General features: G+C 41.1%; 1 protein-coding gene across 8 annotated transcripts in view; it reads left to right on the plus strand.

Annotated features, from left to right (window-relative positions):
• Positions 1-17,959, plus strand: part of PRIMPOL (primase and DNA directed polymerase) — a 34,968-nt gene that overhangs the window by 2,748 nt on the left and 14,261 nt on the right. For 2 of the 8 annotated variants that reach the window (XM_032298761.1, XM_032298764.1), the window contains exons 2-7: positions 1,961-2,196; positions 4,168-4,265; positions 6,424-6,553; positions 7,612-7,759; positions 12,942-13,229; positions 15,643-15,805. In XM_032298761.1, coding sequence (XP_032154652.1) covers positions 2,017-2,196; positions 4,168-4,265; positions 6,424-6,553; positions 7,612-7,759; positions 12,942-13,229; positions 15,643-15,805 — 1,007 coding nt within the window. In that variant the 5' untranslated portion in view covers positions 1,961-2,016. Of the gene's footprint in view, positions 1-274; positions 1,191-1,557; positions 2,197-4,167; positions 4,266-6,423; positions 6,554-7,611; positions 7,760-12,941; positions 13,230-15,642; positions 15,806-17,959 lie in introns of those variants that run through there. The other 6 variants (XM_032298757.1, XM_032298758.1, XM_032298760.1 and 3 more) reach the window with 5 other exon arrangements.

Genomic DNA, 17,959 nt, shown 5'->3' on the forward strand with positions numbered 1-17,959 from the left:
TTTTTTTTTTTTTTTTTTTTTTTTGAGACGGAGTCTTGCTGTGTTGTTCTTGCTGTGTTGTTGCCCAGGCTGGAGTGCAGTGGCACAATCTTAGCTCACTGCAACCTCCGCCTCCCAGGTTCAAACAGTTCTCCTGTCTCAGCCCCCTGAGTAATTGGGACTACAGGCTTCCACCACCATGCCCAGCTAATTTTTGTATTTTTAGTAGAGATGGGGTTTTACCATATTGGTCAGGCTGGTCTCAAACTCCTGATCTCAGGTGATCCACCCGGCTTGGCCTCCCAATAAGCTAGGATTACAGGCATGAGCCACTTCGTCCAGCCTACCCTCTCAATATTTTAGGGAGATTCTGGTTTTCCTTCCAGGGAGTATTCATTTGCCAATGAGTTTGTGTTGCTACAAAGTTTTCTGCTAAAATTCAAGACGTTGTTTATCAACTTAATAAGCACAAGCATGTTACCAAAGGCAAATAGGATTTTACCCTTAAATGATTTAGTACATATTATTATTTCACTTAAAAAACACCCTAATATGTCTATTTCCACATAGGTAAATTATGACAAAGATGATATTGATGAAGAGAGGAACTATTTCTGTGTCAAAACCAGCCCCAAACTTACTGGTGTGAAAAAGGCAAAACAACCACATTTTTTTTTTTTTTTTATAGATCTGTGGGTTGGCTGGGCAATTTGGTAGGCGTCTCTGGGACTCACTCAGGCTTACTAATGCCTTGAATTCAGATGATGGCTGGATGTCCAGAATGGCCCAACCCGCCTATTGGACTGCTTATGTCGCTGTCAGCCGCAATTCCTTGGTTCTTTTCCATGTGGCCTTTCATCCTCTGTGAGGCTAGAATTATGGCCTGGCAGTCTCAGGGCAGGACTCAGTGATAACCAAGTCTGCTGCAAAGGCACTCGTTAAACGGCTGCTTGCTTCACTTTCGTCAACGTGATGTTGGCCCAAGACAAGTCATATGGCCAAGCTGAGAGTCATGTGAGAGTGAGTTTAGGTACCATTTCTTCATGGGAGGAATGATAAGGGGTTTGGGCTGATTTGGCTGTTGTTTATCTGCAGTGTAAGTTTCCCCACTCTTCTTCTAAAAACCTATTCTTTTTCTTTTGTAAATGAATTATCATCCCAAATTGGAAAAGTATTGCCTGGCCCCTGATTCTGGCATGGCTGACATGGAGGTATTCTATAGAAAGAAAAATCATCCATTACTACAGACATCCAAAACTAGCCAATATTGTAATTTGCATTCATATTCCAAACTAAAACTTGTGTTGAGAGAGAAGAGGTGAAATGGACAGAAACAGAGGAAAAGGGAGCTAAGAGCTTTACATTAGTGTCTAGAAATGAATTTTACACTGAGAAATAATAGCACAAGAATGATGGACAAGGTCATAGCATGTGATACAATAAAATGGTTATAATGAAAACCAAAATGGGACAGGCGTGGTGGCTGACGCCTGTAATCCCAGCACTTCGGGAGGCTGAGGCGGTGGATCACCTGAGGTCAAGAGTTCGAGACTGGCCTGACCAATATGGTGAAACCCTGTTCCCCCTCCCCAAAAAAAACAAACCCATAATGATACAAAAAGTACATATATTTACATGAGGCTTTGTAATTTAGAGAACATTTGCATCTGTCTTTAATCACATTTGTCTTCATGGTAAGTATATAAAGTACTCAAGATGATACTGATTTCCATTTGTCAGTTGATTAAACTAAAATTCAGAGAGCTTCATTAACCTGTCCAAGGTCCTAATACCATTAAATGAAGAACCAGGATCTAAGAATTCTGAGAACCAGCCTTGCTCTCGTTCTGTGGTAAAACTTCATGCAAAGAATAAACAAGGAAATAAGCGTCAGGAAATGAGTTTTGAAACTTTATCAAACAAAGTATATTCTAAGCAAAGAAATTAATGGCCTTTTTTTGTTTATTGTTTGTTTTAGTAGTAATTGATAGAAATATAACGTGGGATAGGATTTATTCTCTCCATACTTCTGAACCAATGAACAGAAAATGGGAAACAAAACTGAAGCAAATTGAAGAACGAGCATCTCAGTATGAGAGGAAACCATTGTCCTCAGTGTATAGGCCAAGATTGTCCAAGCCAGAAGAACCACCCTCCATTTGGAAACTATTTCATCGACAAACTCAAGCTTTTAATTTTGTTAAAAGCTGTAAAGAGGTAATTTCCTCCTTCTCTTCCTCCTCTCTTTCTTTCTTCTTCATTATAATTTCAGTTCTTTTTAAAAAAAAAAAAATCTATTATTTGTCTTCATTTCAGGCCATGTATTATTCTACCAAGAGAATTTAATGGCAATCTTAATGTCACATGATTTAGGAAAACTATCTCTGTGAATCATTAACCATTTAATTTATATTAGTAATGAAAAAGAGTGACACATCCAGTGCCAATTCGATTTTTAAAGTTGTAATGACATTTAAATGAAGCTTTATGCTTAGAGGGAGGGGAACCATATTTATTTCAACACATTAAGCGAGTGGAAGGAAGAAGTGTCAGCCTTTCAAAGAACACGATGTTCAAAAATAAAAATCACTAAATCAAGCAAGTGTATTACACATTCTTTTTTTCTTGGGCACTGTGAAGAATATAAAGAAATATGAAGGCCAGGCGCGGTGGCTCACCCATGTAATCCCAGCACTTTGGGAGGCCGGGAAGGGCAGATCACAAGGTCAAGAGATCCAGACCATCCTGGCCAACTTGGTGAAACCCTGTCCCTGCTAAAAATACAAAAATTAGCTGGGCATGGTGGCTTGTGCCTGTAGTCCCAGCCACTTGGGAGGCTGAGGCAGGACAATCGCTTGAGCCCGGTAAGTGGAGGTCGCAGTGAGCCGAGATGGTGCCGCTGCACTCCAGCCTGGGCAACAGAGAGAGACTCCATCTTAAAAAATAAAAAAAAAAAGAAACACGAAAGAAAAGATCAGATGCATATATGATAGCATAAATGTACTGAGTCTGATCACTGATGCTGTGTAAAAGCTCCAAGTGCTAGAAGTTTTAGAAGGACCTCTCTTTCTCTAGTAAGGATATACTTACTCAAATCTCATCAGAATGGTTTAAGAAATGCCTTTCTTAGTCATTTTGTGTAAACCTAATTCAAGCAGCAGAAATTAAAATACCGACAGATTCATTTAAACTAGAATTTTAAAAATATATAGATCGGGGTGTATGCTTGCTGGACTTGCTAATCATCAGTCTATAACATTTATTTCAAAAATATTTTTATTAGGGTTAAACAACTGAGTCCTGTGATTTTTCACACATGAAAAGAAAAATACGCTCAGCAGCTACCTTTAGCTACAAGGAAACAAAAGAACTGGTGGATGTATTCCTCTATTAGAAGAAACTTTATCGCAGGAGGCATGAACAATCATATTTAAACCACTACCACAGTACTAAACCTTTAAAAAAATTGTTCTGACTGGGCACAGTGGCTCAGTGCCTAATCTTAGCACTTTGGGAGGCTGAGGCAGGTGGATGACTTGAGGTTAGGAGTTTGAGACCAGCCTGGCCAACATGGTGAAACCTTATCTTTACGAAAAATACAAAAAATTAGTCAGGTGTGGTGGCAGGCACCTGTAATCCCCGCTACTTGGGAGGCAGAGGCAGGAGAATCACTTGATGGAGGTGGAGGTTGCAGTGAGCCAAGATTGCACCACTGCACTCTAGCCTGGGCGACAGAGCGAGACTCTGTCTCAAAAAAAGAAAAAGAAAAAAGGTTCTACATACATTTTTATAGATACTAGGGAATTTACTAATTAATTTTAGCCCAAATCATTTATAGTAATAAGTAGTTTTGAAAAATGTTTAATTTCATAAACCAAGAAATAAAACTATCATAGGGAGTCAAACTAGAGTAATATTTTTCAGAGTGTTCTTTTCTCCTTTTTTCTCTGGTCTGCCTATTCTAATTGTTTTCACCTTTTATATGAATGACCAAAAATAGGTATAAATAATTAGATTTTGAATGGCATAAACCTAGTAACTATTTGTCTTGTTTGTAATAATATAGATGTTCAAATTTCCAGTTTCTGAGGACTTGAATGAAAAATTCTTTGTGAACACTGAGCAACTACAGTTGAATTTAGGTTTGCATTTTGTGAATTCTTCTGAATTCTTTTTTGATTTATGTAGGATGTTCATGTATTTGCCTTGGAATGCAAAGTGGGAGATGGACAGCGTATTTACCTTGTGACAACCTATGCTGAACTTTGGTTTTACTATAAATCCAGGTAGGTAGCATGCAGCAGAACCGCACATTAAGCTAGAGTTCCATTTCCTTTGCCTAGTAATTTTGGCGAAATTAGTTCAGGCTGAATTGGCTTCCACAGTTCTTGACCACACAATTAGTTGCTCCTTTGCTATTAGAATTGAATTCTGGAGTTCTCTTGTCATAGCAATGCTGGAGTATCTCACGAGGTGCTGGGAGAAAATAGTCACATACACGAATGTATGTGTGTACCTAAAGGGAGTTTTGAAATTTCTCTTTTGCAAACAGGTATTAAATTGTACCATTAATCATAAAGGAATATTTATGTTATTGACCTAGTAATAAAGAAATATCTGCTTTATCTTGACTTTATTATGACTATTTTAAATTGTTATTAGCGTTATTTATTTATTTTTTATTTTTTTGAGATGGAGTTTCACTCTTGTTGCCCAGACTGGAGTGCAGTGGCATGGTCTCTGCTCACTGCAACCACCACTTCCCAGGTTCGAGTGATTCTGCTGCCTCAGCTTCCCAACTAGCTGGGATTACAGGTGCTTGCCACTATGCCCGGCTCATTTTTATATTTTTGGTAGAGACGGGGTTTCACCATGTTGTCCAGGCTGGTCTTGAACTCCTGGCCTCAGATGATCCACCCACCTGGGCCTCCCAAAGTGCTGGGATTACAGGCATGAGCCACTGCACCCAGACTATTATTTTAACTGAGTGATCTATTCAAGTATTTCTCAGACTTGTGTAATATATGGAAAAGGAGAGTAAATTGCTATGCATGCCCTATATTGACTTAAAATACTTTTATTCAAATGTTGCTAAGTAGCTTCAAATATGATACTGGATTTATTTATGTTTATATACATGCAACACCAATTAGAGTTGAATTAAAATCATTAAGATAACGTGACAGATGTTTTGCTGAAACTCAGTCTCATCTTGCAATGTAAATATGGTACTGACTGCTGCAGGTACAGGGTGTGTGTGTGTGTGTGTGTGTGTGTGTGTGTGTGTGTGTGTGTATGTGTATGTGTTCAGTTCCTCCACTACCTGTGCCCCCGATGATACAATTTTCCCGTAACTTCTCCCTCTTCAACTGCTACAGGGGGGGGTGTGTGTGTGTGTGTGTGTGTGTGTGTGTGTGTGTGTTCAGTTCAGTTCCTCCACTACCTGTGCCCCCTGATGATACAATTTTCCCATAACTTCTCCCTCTTCAAATTACTACAAGCCCTTAATTTGTATAGGATGCCATCTGAACGTCACTTAGCCCAAATTACCATTTGTAAATTAAGTCAGCATCTCTTCCTGTTTTACCCATGTCAAAGTCATTCCTCTTAATTCCGGCAAGAATGTAACTGCAGACATGAGCACTGAAAGCTTATCAAAGTGATTCAGAATTTTTTAAACTATTTTTAAAATATTATCTTCCAATGAAAACACAGAATTTAAAAATTCTCATGGAAAATTCATGGAATCCCAAGAATATGGAATCCTGAAAAGAACATTCTTTTTTCAAAGAATGTTCAGATTTTCAAAGAAAATCTGTTTCATGGTTGACACTAAAAACAAATACAGAGGTGTTACACAATATCAGAATCATCTGTGAATAAATAATACTGTAAGATTGACTATATTTTCCAGTTAAATAATGTTACATGATATAATTGTTACATTTTGCTTGATGGAAACCCTTGATACTATCAGCCATAAAGCTATGGTGAACAGTTGAGTTTATCATGTTCTTATTTCACACTTGTATGTAGTGAAAGCACAGTTAACGTGGTACTTGCAAAAGATAAACTTCCATGATTTAACAGGTATAAGTTAGAGGCTGGGTGTGGTGGCTCATGCCTGTAATCCCAGCACTTTGGAAGGCTGGGGCAGGTGGATCATTGAGGCCAGGAGTTTAAGACCAGCCTGGCCAACATGACATAAACCCTGTCTCTATTAAAAATGCAAAAATTAGCCAGACGTGGTGGCGCATGCCTGTAGTTCCAGCTACTTGAGAGGCTGAGGTGGGAGAATCACTTGAATCCGGGAGGAGGAGGTTGCAGTGAACTGTGATAACATCACTGCAGTCCAGCCTGGGCAACAGAGCTGACTTGGTCTCAATCAATCAGTTAATAAAGGTCTAAGATATCAATCTAACAATGTTGAATTATTCAATTTAGAAAAAATCTCTTACACTGCTATGAAGTTATTCCTGAAAATGCTGTGTGCAAGCTTTATTTTGATTTGGAATTTAACAAACCTGCCAATCCAGGAGCTGATGGGAAAAAGATGGTTGCATTACTCATTGAGGTAAATGGCAGACTCAAGTTTTCCTTATTTCTCATCTCTTCCTTGGCTTATTCATTCAGTGAATTCAGCCTACATAATATGTAGGTTCTGTATCTGTTCTTTTTCTTGCTACTCTTCCTTTTGACTTTGATTTTTTAATATTAGTCCTATGAGTAAACTGAAAAAAAAGGAAAGTTTAATTTATGTTCATATAGTTTGCTATATTACTGTCGGATTAAAAAAAGCTTTGAAAAAGATGTCAGTTTGGAAATTTTCCATATTTTAAAATTATGTATTAATTATCTGACTTCCATTATAAATAGCTGACTTTGGTAAAAGCCAGGAAAAATAATCTTTACTGTAAAAATTGGGCACTGAGATGAATTTCAAGAAAACTGACTACAAATAGTATCAGAATTTTTGAGCTTGCAGGAATTTTGGAAATTATTTTATCTTGTCCCTTTCTAAATGAGGAAATTAAGGCCTGCTTTTTAAAAATCATGGAGTTGTGGCCGGGCATGGTGGCTCACGCCTGTAATCCAAGCACTTTGGAGGCCAAGGTGGGTGGATCACCTGAGGTCGGGAGTTCAAGACCAGCCTGACCAACATGGTGAAACCCCATCTTTAAAAAAAAAAAAAAAAAAAAAGGCACGGAGTTGTATTCAAAACCCTTATGTTCTTATTTCTCTTAAAATTTTGTGCATACTCACCAAGTTTTCTGGTCATTAACTTATCCTAAAAAATGCATTGTGGGCCGGCTGCAGTTGGCTCATGCCTGCAATCCCAGCACTTTGGGGAGCCAAGGTGGGAGGATCGCTTGAGGCTAGGAGTTTGAGACCAGCCTGGCCAACTTGATGAAACCCTGTATGTACTAAAAATACAAAAATTAGCTGGGCATGGTGGTGCATGCCTGTAGTCCCAGCTACTTGGGATGCTGAGGCACAAGGATTGCTTGAACCCAGGAGGCAGAGATTGCAGTGAGCCAAGATCACACCATTGCAATCCAGCCTAGGCAACAGAGTGAGACCCTGTCTCAAAAAAAAAAAAAAAATTATTTGCATTTTACTTGTGTTTTTTAGTATGTGTGTAAAGCGCTTCAAGAATTATACAGTGTTAATTGCTCAGCTGAAGATGTTTTGAACTTGGATTCTAGTACTGATGAAAAATTCAGCCGGCATTTAATATTTCAGCTCCGTGATGTGGCATTTAAAGATAACATTCATGTTGGTAAGTACACTGCTTTTTAAAAATCATGGAGTTGTATTCAAAACTCATATGTTCTTATTTCTCTTAAAATTTTGTGCATACTTACCAAGCTTTATGGTCATTAACTTATCCTAAAAAATGCAATGTGATTCTTCATGTTTTCAAGACGTTCCCTTAGCTTTAGACCTATCTATCTGTTCTAGGCACATCAACCTATTCAGGACATCTTTGGCCTTAGCCCTTCTAATCATAGTTACTGGGATATCTATCCATGCCCAGAACTGGTTTCTGCTCCAGCAGGATTTATTTCAGTGTCCTGGAAAGTTCATGAGAGGCCATTCCATTTCAAACCTTTTCTGCAGTATCTTGTATCTGGATTTCTGGCCTTTGCTTCAGCCTTGCTTTGGGGCTTCAGTCCCAGGTTGTATCAGAGAAGTCTTGTTTATTGTTCCAGGCTGAGCTTTAGGGTTGGGAGAATTCTAGATGTAAAAGTCTAAAAGTGAAACCAGATTGTCTCAGGCCTGGGCATTTAGAGATACAGGCCAAGGTGTAAAACAAAGTCAGTTCAAAGGAGAAACACGTAGGCAGAATGGGAACACCAAAATGAAGGTCTGAATAGAAGCCAAATCCTGAGTGCTTTATCAAAGCAGGGCTAGGGCAAGGGTCTGAACAGCAGGTGATTGACTGAAGTTCAGGTAACAAGTCATTTGGTTCAGAGCTACTAGTGCTTTAGAGTTTCACAGCCATGGACATAGTCACTAAAGCACTGGCATCAAAGTCGGGACCCTGATTGCTGGATTAGGGGAATGTGGCCGCAGAGAGCCAGCATACTGTGTTCACAAGGCTCTCGTCACCTGCCTGTTTCTTGTTAGCTCAGCTGGACGTCCCGTCTCAGTCTCTCCCCCTCATTCTGTGAGGAACACACTCACTCGTACAAACTCAAAGAATGGACTTAGAGGCACGAAGAACAGTGAAGTGAGACTTTTAATAATGATTGGGTGTCTGGTAGGCAGGCACAGCTGGGACAGTTACAGCATGTAATTTATTTCCTAGCACGCAAGTCCCTCCCCCAGTTCCTCATTGGTCGAGTACTATGGGGTTGCGTTGCCTAAGTTTCATTATGCCCCTTATAAGGCTACACCCCATCTCCATCCCTACTTAAGTTTATATTTCACAATAACAAAACTTTCTTCCTTTTTATGGGAGGAACCCCCCCTACATTCTGTTCACTTATGGTGACTTTCTAGGTGCGTGAGCCGTGTGGTTTGTTACCTTTGCAGGCTGCCTGCGAATACTTAGATTTATCATGCCTTGAAAATAGACCATTTAAAACGTTTTCTCACAATCCTGTAGAGATTAGTAATGGTAGAGTCCATCTTTGACCCTCTTCCCACTCTGTCTTCACCCTTGATGATCAGCCACCTTCACGGCTTTGGTGTGCCTCTGTGTTACGACTCTCAAATCTTTGTCTTCAGCCCAGATTGTTCTCCTAGATGCCAGACCCATCCAGGCAACCGCCTCCAAAAACTCCCCTGCAGACGCTTCCAACTCAGCGTGTCCTGCGCCGAGTTCCCCATCCTTCCCCAGAGTCGTATCTTCTCCGTGATGTGCTTGTCAGTGAGTGGTGTCACAGTTACCCAAGTAGATACGTTGGTGTCATCCATGCCCTCTCTGTGCCTGTAACCCTGCTTAGCCAGTCAGCTGGCTAGAGTGAGCTGATTCTGCTCCCTGTGCGCCTCAAACCCTGCAGTGATTATTCCCTGCCTTCGGGCAAAAGCGTGGATGCCTTGGCCTGCAAAGGGAGCCCCACTGTGCGCCATACTTACCTCCTGCCACCCTGCTCCTTGCATTGAGCTCCTGCCCTAGGCCCCATTTCCTCTAGTCCTTGGGCCTTTGACCTTATTGATGCTGCTCTCTAAATCGTGTGCCTCCAGATTGGCCTGGCCCGTAAGACTCTGTGTAGACATCAAGCCACGTGAAAAGCTGTCTCTGTCACGTCTCAAACTCTAAGCCTTACTTAGGCTGGTGTACCTCTGGGTTGCAGAGAACATCCAGGGCTTATTGTGTCAAAGCATTGACCACTTCCTGAGGTCATTTCCTGTTTTCTTTGTCACCTCCTCTATTCTACTTAATGTTTCTCTAGGGCAGGGACTATTTCTTATTCACTTTTGTATTTCCAGAGCTTAGCACATAATACAAATTTCATTATCAATAATATTACTAATATTGTCACTATAAGAATAACAGTAGAGATAATAAATGCAAGTCAGCAGCCTCATCTCCTGCCACCCTGCCCTTTTCTTTCAGCTCCCAGCACGGGCCACATTTTCTCTAGTGCTTGGGCCTTCGCACTTTCTGATGCTGCTGTGTAAATCGATGTGCCTGCAGATTCACCTGGTCTGTTCACCTGGTCCTCCTTACCACTCATGCATTCATTCAGAAGGTATTGATAAATGCCTTTAGGGACTTGTCCCAGGGCTGTACAACCAAGGCTTTTAAGCAGTTACCTGTGCCAGGTACTGTGCTAACCCCTTAATTTCATTTTCTCGTTTACTCCTTACAGCAACTCCAAAAGGTAGGTGCTGTTATCATCCCCGTTAAGCAGCTGGGGAATGTGAAGGTTTAGATTTGACAAAAGTCACAGAACTGGTAGATGGCAAAGCCATACCTGAATCTGAGTTGTCTCTGACTCCACCCCCCGGTTGTTGCCTTTCTACCATCCATGGCCTTCATGTTCAGCGTGTCTGAATAAATCCCTTCTGAATGAATGCATGAATAGTGAGGAGATACTCCTGTCAGGGTGTGGAGACAAGGACCAAAGAAGCTATTTCTTTGCTTGCTGTTTACTGGTCATTGTCTGCACTATGACTACTGGCTACAGGCCGAAAGCTAAGACTCTCTTGGTCAGGGCGGAGAGGAGAATAGAAACTTGTGAGGTAGCAGCGGTTTCTGCTACAAGTATCTTCTGAAAGCAGATGGCATTCATCTGGGCTTTGAATATTTCATTGTATAGTCAAAGGTCAGAAAGGCTTTACCAGCAGAAGCAAAACTATGGCGATAAGAGTGCGTGCTAATCTGGGGACAGTGAATGGGCTGGCGTGGCTAGAGAGACGTGATCAGGCCTTGTACCTGGGCTGTCGCCTCAGACCCTTTCCCTGGGAATCGGGAACTGCCAGAGCCAGAGGTGCAGAGAATATGAAGTAATTCACAAATTTTCCTTGTTTTCTTCCCTCACTGTATCTTTTGATGACATTTCTAGTTGCTGTTGTCAGCCTTTGAGAAAAGAGAAATCAGTTAAATGTAAGAGATCATAGATCTTGATCTGCCTAAAATACTCACTTGCCAGTTTGCTGTCATAGCTGAAATTTCTGTGACTGACTAGCCTTTTGAGTTATTCCCAGCAAATAAGATAGTTCCTGTCCTCGTGGGGGTTGGGGGCAATAAAAAGCTGGACGGGAAGTAGGAAGCAGTGTGGTTTGCTGGGGCCAGCGTGTTAATGCTGATGCTGGTGACCGTCATCCTGTGGTGGTCCCGGCCATGGCTGCTCCGTGCCAGGGTTCCAGGGCCTGTGGCCTCCCCAGCACCGCCATCGCCACCGCTCCTGCGAACACGCACTCTCTTCTGTCATCGTCCGGAGTCAAGCAGCTGCAGTGCTAAGTTTTCAGGAAAATTAGCTTTATCAGTTTATGTTTATATTGCCTTGTTGTCCTTTGATACGTTGTAATTTCTTTTCATTTGGTGTTCTTTTTCCTCCCTCATTCCAGAAGTAATCCATGCCTGTAAGGACATATCACTGCAAGGACCAAATGCTTTTGCTTTCGTTTTGATGTTTAGTGGTTTATAAGAAATTGGATTTGTTTCTTTGAGTAGGAAAGTCTTTTTTTTTTTTTTTTTTTTTTTGCAAGATGGAGTCTCACTCTGTCACCCAGGCTGGAGTGCAGTGGTATGATCTCGGCTCACTGCAACCTCCGCCTCCCAGGTTCAAGCAATTCTCATGCCTCAGCCTCCAAGTGGCTGGGACTACAGGTGACCATACTACGCCTAGCTGATTTTTGTAATGTAGAGACAGGGTTTTGCCATGTTGGCCAGGCTGATCTTGAACTCCTGACCTCAAGTGATCCGCCCAGCTCAGCTTCCCAAAGTGCTGAGATTACAGGCGTGAGCCACCGCATCTGGCTGAGTAGGGAAGTAACTAAATCTAATGTGAAGAAAGAAAATTTTGAATTTAAAGCATGCATTTGTTATAATGTAAGGGCCCAAGCCTTTCTGGTAAATAAAGTGAAGAATAAATCTAAACAATAACAGTTCTACAGGTTAAAGTTAATTTTTTCTTACAGTATCGCATTTCCTGAGTATTATTATACATGAAGCAACTTAATAGCCAAATTATTATTTGATTCTGTGGTATAAATAATATGTGCAAGTTTGAGGAAGTTCCGGATTTTATAACCAACTTTTTGTGGTACAGATAGGACTACTCTTACGCCGAGTTCTTAGAATAAATGTTGAAGTACAGTAATTGCATTGAATTGCTTTAGTTGTGGACGTTAGCTCCGAGGCTGTGGTTCATTCTGTGCCCAGTTTGAGGCAGAGGTAGGAGCAGCAGCCTTGGGGCTGATGGCTGTGCCAGCCAGGGTTTGCTGAGCGCGTCGTGGAAGTTAAAGGAGAGAAAATAAGCTTGTGAGAAATTTACCAGCACCCTGACTCCCCAAGATTTCCTCAGTGCTTCTGTCTGTTAGCTCGGCAGCAATTTCCTCATAAAAACCTTCATTCTTCATTATTATTATTATTTTTACAGTCCTGTAAGGGCACCAGAGTCCTTCATTCTTTACTTATTGAATGTGAAGATAAGTCCTCTCAGGATGTATTAATAAGTAGCGTTTTCTTGGTAACGGCCTGTTAGGCTCAGGCCCATACCAGCAGCATTGACGCATCTTCTCAAATTAACTGTCCTTTCTAAAATGATTTGTTTACCTCTGACACCAGGCTCCCAGGTCAGTGGAACTGAAAAGGTAAAAGGTTTCGCAAGAGGAAGGAAGTATCTGGAGTGGCATGTAACGATTTATAGCAACTTGGGTTTGAAACCAGAAATCAAAAAAATGGTTTTCTGTGTAAAATTGTCATATGTGGATTCATGGCTAGACCTTAAGATACGCTGTGTGGAAAGAAGAATCAGGTGAATCATAATACCTTTTCTCCTTAGGTAATTTTTTGAGAAAGATTTTGCAGCCTGCTTTTTACTTGCTTGGCGGGGAAGATGCTGATAGCGCTCCGGAGACGAGAGGCCACGGATTTCCCCACTTCTGTGAAGCATCTACAAAACCAGGATTTTCTTTTAACGAAATGTTCGCAGAAAAGGCTGTAGAAGAAAGCTGGACATTGAATTCAAAGAAACTGGAGGGTCTAGGGTCAGCTGAGCAAGCCAGGCCTGGCCTTTCATTTCTAGTTGTGAAGAATAACATGGGAGAGAAGCATCTTTTCGTAGATCTAGGTAAGTCACGTTGACAGCTGTCTCTCTCAGACGGTCCTGGTGCTTTCGTGCGGGACAGGTCGGTGCCCACTCATCACTGTGCTGGGGATCTCGCTTCCTTCACTGCCCAAGTCACCAGCAGGAGGCGACCAGTGAGCTCAGGTGCTGGGAATCCCTGAGGTTTCTCTCCAGAGATCCTAGAGGGTTCCAGGCTGGCCTGGGCTCCAGCAGAAGGTGGTGTGACTGGCTTCTGCTCTGCATGTCCAGAGGATTCCTGTCGAGGGAGTTTTGACAGGGGACAGTTGGACTGGCTTCCTCCAGGACTGCTGAGAGGTTAAGTCAGAGTGCAGAAATTTAAAAACCAGACCTAGTACAGCGCAGTACTCACGTGGTGTAGTAAGGCTGGGTGTTTTCCTCGCTGAAGGTCTCTGTGGTGGTGGCAGGGTACATTTCTTCAGCTTTCTCGCTGTGTTCAAACCAGTGATTTCTCAATCCGCTGTGGCTTTGCTGTAACAGTATGGGTTAGTTTTGCCTGTATTTTTACCTTGTAGTTGGAGTCATATACAGTTGACTCTTCAACTGGTCTCAGAGCATGAGAATGTCAGAAGCCCTGGGCTGACAGGACTTGAGCATGTTCAAGAGGCCAGTCGAGACCCCTAATCAGCAGCTCCAGGTTGATGAACTGCACCTCAGTTTTATATGGAGGCTCTCGCTTGTGATTTGAAAAGCCATGACAGCAGCATTTTTGCTGTTGGCGTTGAACACCTGGAAGAGCTTCAGTGTGTAAAGGGTTAGGGAAAGTACGTATAGGTTACAGGTCAGATTCCCAGGCCAGCAGTGGAAGCGAGGTTAGGAAGTGACCCTGCTGTATTGTATGTCTTTCTAGTACCTCTGGCAATCAAGCACCGGAACTGGGAAAGATAGACCAGTGTGAGGTAGAGGAGTCACGTGGGTAGAGGTGAATTCTTCCAAGCTTAGAGTTTAATATATCAGATAGGCATCACACTGTCTCTTAGAGTTTTGCATGTTAGATAGACCCCACACTGTTGCATAGAGTTTTATATATTAGATAGGCATCACACTGTCTCCTAGAATTTTATATATTAGATAGACCCCACACTGTCTCACAGAGTTTTATATATTAGATAGACCCCACACTGTCTCACAGAGTTTTATATATTAGATAGACCCCACACTGTCTCCTAGAGTTTTATACATTAGACAGACCCCACACTGTCTCAGAGAGTTTTATATATTAGATAGGCATCACACTGTCTCAGAGAGTTTTGTTGTAATCTTCAGTCTTCACATCTGGGAAAAATAGTTCCTCCAAGTTTGTTCTTTAAATTTCTTGTTTTTTTCTTGACCTTTTTCACTTGCATTTAAATTTTAGAATCAGCTCACCAGTTTATACAAACAAATCCTGCTAGAATTTTTTTTCTTTTTTTTTGAGACAGAGTTTTGCTGTTATTGCCCAGGCTGGATGCAGTGGCGTGATCTCGGCTCACCACAACCTCTGCCTTCTGGGTTCAAGTGATTCTCCTTCATCAATCTCCCGAGTAGCTGGGATTACAGGCATGTGCCACCACACCCGGCTACTTTTGTCCTTTTAGTAGGGACGATGTTTATCCATGTTGGTCAGGCTGGTCTCAAACTCCCAACCTCAGGTGGTCTTCCTGCCTCAGTCTCCCGAGGAGCTTGAATTACAGTCATGCGCCACCACACCTGTCCAATTTTGGATTTTTAGTAGAGAGGAGGTTTCTCCATGTTTGTCAGGCTGCTCTTGAATCCCGACCTCAGGTCACCTGCCTGCCTCGGCCTCCCCAAGTGCTGGGATTACAGGCATGAGCCAGCATGCCTGGCTACACTTTTTATTTGGATTACCTTGAATCTATAGATCAACTTGGGGAGAATTGACATTTTTTATAATATTGAGTCTTCCAATGTATGCACATGGTAAACCTGTCTATTTACTTAGGTATTCTGTAATTTCTGTCAGTAATGATTTACAATTTACTGAATAGAAATCTTACTCATATTTTGTTAGATTTATTCTACAAATAAATTTGTTTTTGTAGAATACAAAACAGAAAGACTTGTTTGTTTTTGATCCTTTTTCTCCGGAATTCTGCACTCACTGTCTTGGAAGCTTTCTGGTAGCCTCAGCCTTTCTATTTGTTTGTAATACCTTTGTCCATCTTTTCTATTTGTCTTCAATTGCAGAATTGCTGCAAAATAATCTAATTTGTCATTTGAGGATGTGGCATTCTTCCATGCTGACTGCAAGTTAATTTATATTGTGGTTTCATTTTGTTTTGTTTATAGCTATCTATAGAAAATAATTATTTATTTTATTACTGCTATATAAAATTTTAATACTTGCTGACTATAAAACTAATCACAGAAATCATACTTTCATATTATTTTGATGTAGGAGTTTATACAAGAAATAGAAACTTTCGGCTGTATAAATCATCAAAAATAGGAAAGTGTGTGGCTTTGGAGGTTGCTGAGGAAAACAGATTTTTTCCCATACAGTCGGAAAACGTTTCAGAAGAATATCAGTATTTTCTTTCTTCTTTGGTCAGCAATGTCAGGTATGTAGTTGTGGCATCAAACCATTTTGTATTCATGAATATTAAACAGTGAATCGCATTGTATATTACCAAAATGTCAGTCACCTAAATTCATTCTACCGTAAGAAAAAGTCAGTTCTTACAGTTCTAAGTTAACACTTCTCTTTTCTCCATTAACTAAAAGATAATAGTAAAACATATTTTTGAACCACTTAATTTTCCCTTTATGTCTTTTCAGGATTATATTTAGTATGTTTTCCAATTTTTCTAAAATGATTATCACTCCTATAAAGAAGAAAACAATATGACTGGTACTGCATTTGGAAATATAATGACTATTAAAATGTCTCATTTTCTTTTCATGTATCCATGAAATTATGTGCAAATTTTATGTACATATATATAATTTGCATAGCTCCTTTATTCAAAAAATATTCTCGAGATTATTATTTAGATGATTGTCACTTATTTTTTCAGCTTGGTGTTATGAATATTTGTTAAGAATTTGCCAACAATTATAAATCTTCTAATGCCTGTATAAATTATCATTATATTGACACTCTGGAATTTATTGTGAGTTCTACTATTGAAGCTTTAGGTTCCCATGTTTTGATCATTTTCTAAAAGCATCGAAATTGGCTGGGCACAGTGGCATGTGCCTTTAGTCCCAGCTACTCAGGAGGCTGAGGTAGGAGGATCACTTGAGCCCAGGAGTTCAAGGCTGCAGTGAGCTATGATTGCACCACTGCACTCCAGCCTGGGTGACAGGGTGAGACCCCATTGCTAAAAACTAAGATATAAATAAATAAATAAAAATAAAATCTGTGAAAGTCACCTTTCAGCAGAAATACAGTAAATCCTCATTTGATGCTGAAAAGTTATTGGAAACTGAGCTTTAAAGGAAGTGATGTATAACAAACCCTGTTATTTTTTCTCATCACTGTTGTAAGGCAGTGGTCCCTGGGTCACGGACCAGGGGTCTGTGGTTAGGACCCAGACCCCACAGCAGGAGGTGAGCAGGAGGCGAGCGAGATGACCAGCTTCCCACCTGAGCTCCACCCCGTCAGAGCCACAGTGGCATTAGGTTCTTTCCGGAGTGCAAATCCTGTTGTGAGCTGCTCGTGGGAGGTAGGTTGCACACTCCTTATGAGAATCCAATGCCTGATCATCTGAGGTGGAACGCATTCATCCTGAAACCATCCCACCTGCCTCCGCACACCATGGAAAAATTGCCTTCCAGGAAACCGTTCCCTGGTGCCAGAAAGGTTGGGGACTGCCATTATAACAGAAAACGTTATTCAGAGACGTGCTATGTGTCATTTCTCTTAAAGTCGCAGTTTCCAAGAATCTGTCCATGGCATTAAGTGAGGACTTACTGTATTTGCCTTCATTCCCCGTTTTTCTAGGCTGGCAATTTTTCAGCCCAAAATGTGGTTAAGGTTCAGATTAAATTACCATCAACTTGCCATGGATCTTTTCCTTTTGTGTTTCTTAAATATAATTTTTTTTTTTTTTGAGACAGTCTTGCTCTGCTGCCCAGTGACATGGCACGAACTCGGCTCACTGCAGCCTCTGCCTCCCAGGTTCAAGCAATTCTCCTGCCTCAGCCTCCCGAGTAGCTGGGACTGCAGGTGCATGTCCCCACACCCAGATAATTTTTATATTTTTAGTAGAGATGGGGTTTCACCATGTTGGCCAGGCTGGTCTTAAACTCCTGACCTCAAGTGATCTGCCTGCCTTGGCCTCCCAAAATGCTGGGATTACAGGTGTGAGCCACCATGCCTGGCCACCTAAATATAATTTTAAGGAAAAATTCTCTAGAAATTAATTTTAGTAATTGTTTAATATACATTGCTATAGGGGCAGTTGTATCAGGCTATACAGTTAACAGCCGTTACCCAGGAGGGTAGAAGAGGGATTGTTTCTCTTCATATATAATATATATATATTTGTACTCTTTGAGTTCTTTTGATAACATGTCTTAGAAGTAAGGTCTGAGTTTCCTACTTTTAAATGGAATTGATACACCTATCTTATGGAGTTGTCCAGAGGATTTGAGAAGTTAAAACTGTGCACAGAAAACATTTACAGCTGTGCTCAGCGCGTGGCATCTGCTCAGTAAATGTTGGTAACAGCAGTAATATCTGAGATTCTGGAAGTGCCATAGTAGGAGTG

Source organism: Sapajus apella, unplaced genomic scaffold (genome assembly GCF_009761245.1).
Source record: "Sapajus apella isolate SASKATOON/1434 unplaced genomic scaffold, GSC_monkey_1.0 scaffold39, whole genome shotgun sequence".
Lineage (NCBI taxonomy): Eukaryota > Metazoa > Chordata > Mammalia > Primates > Cebidae > Sapajus > Sapajus apella.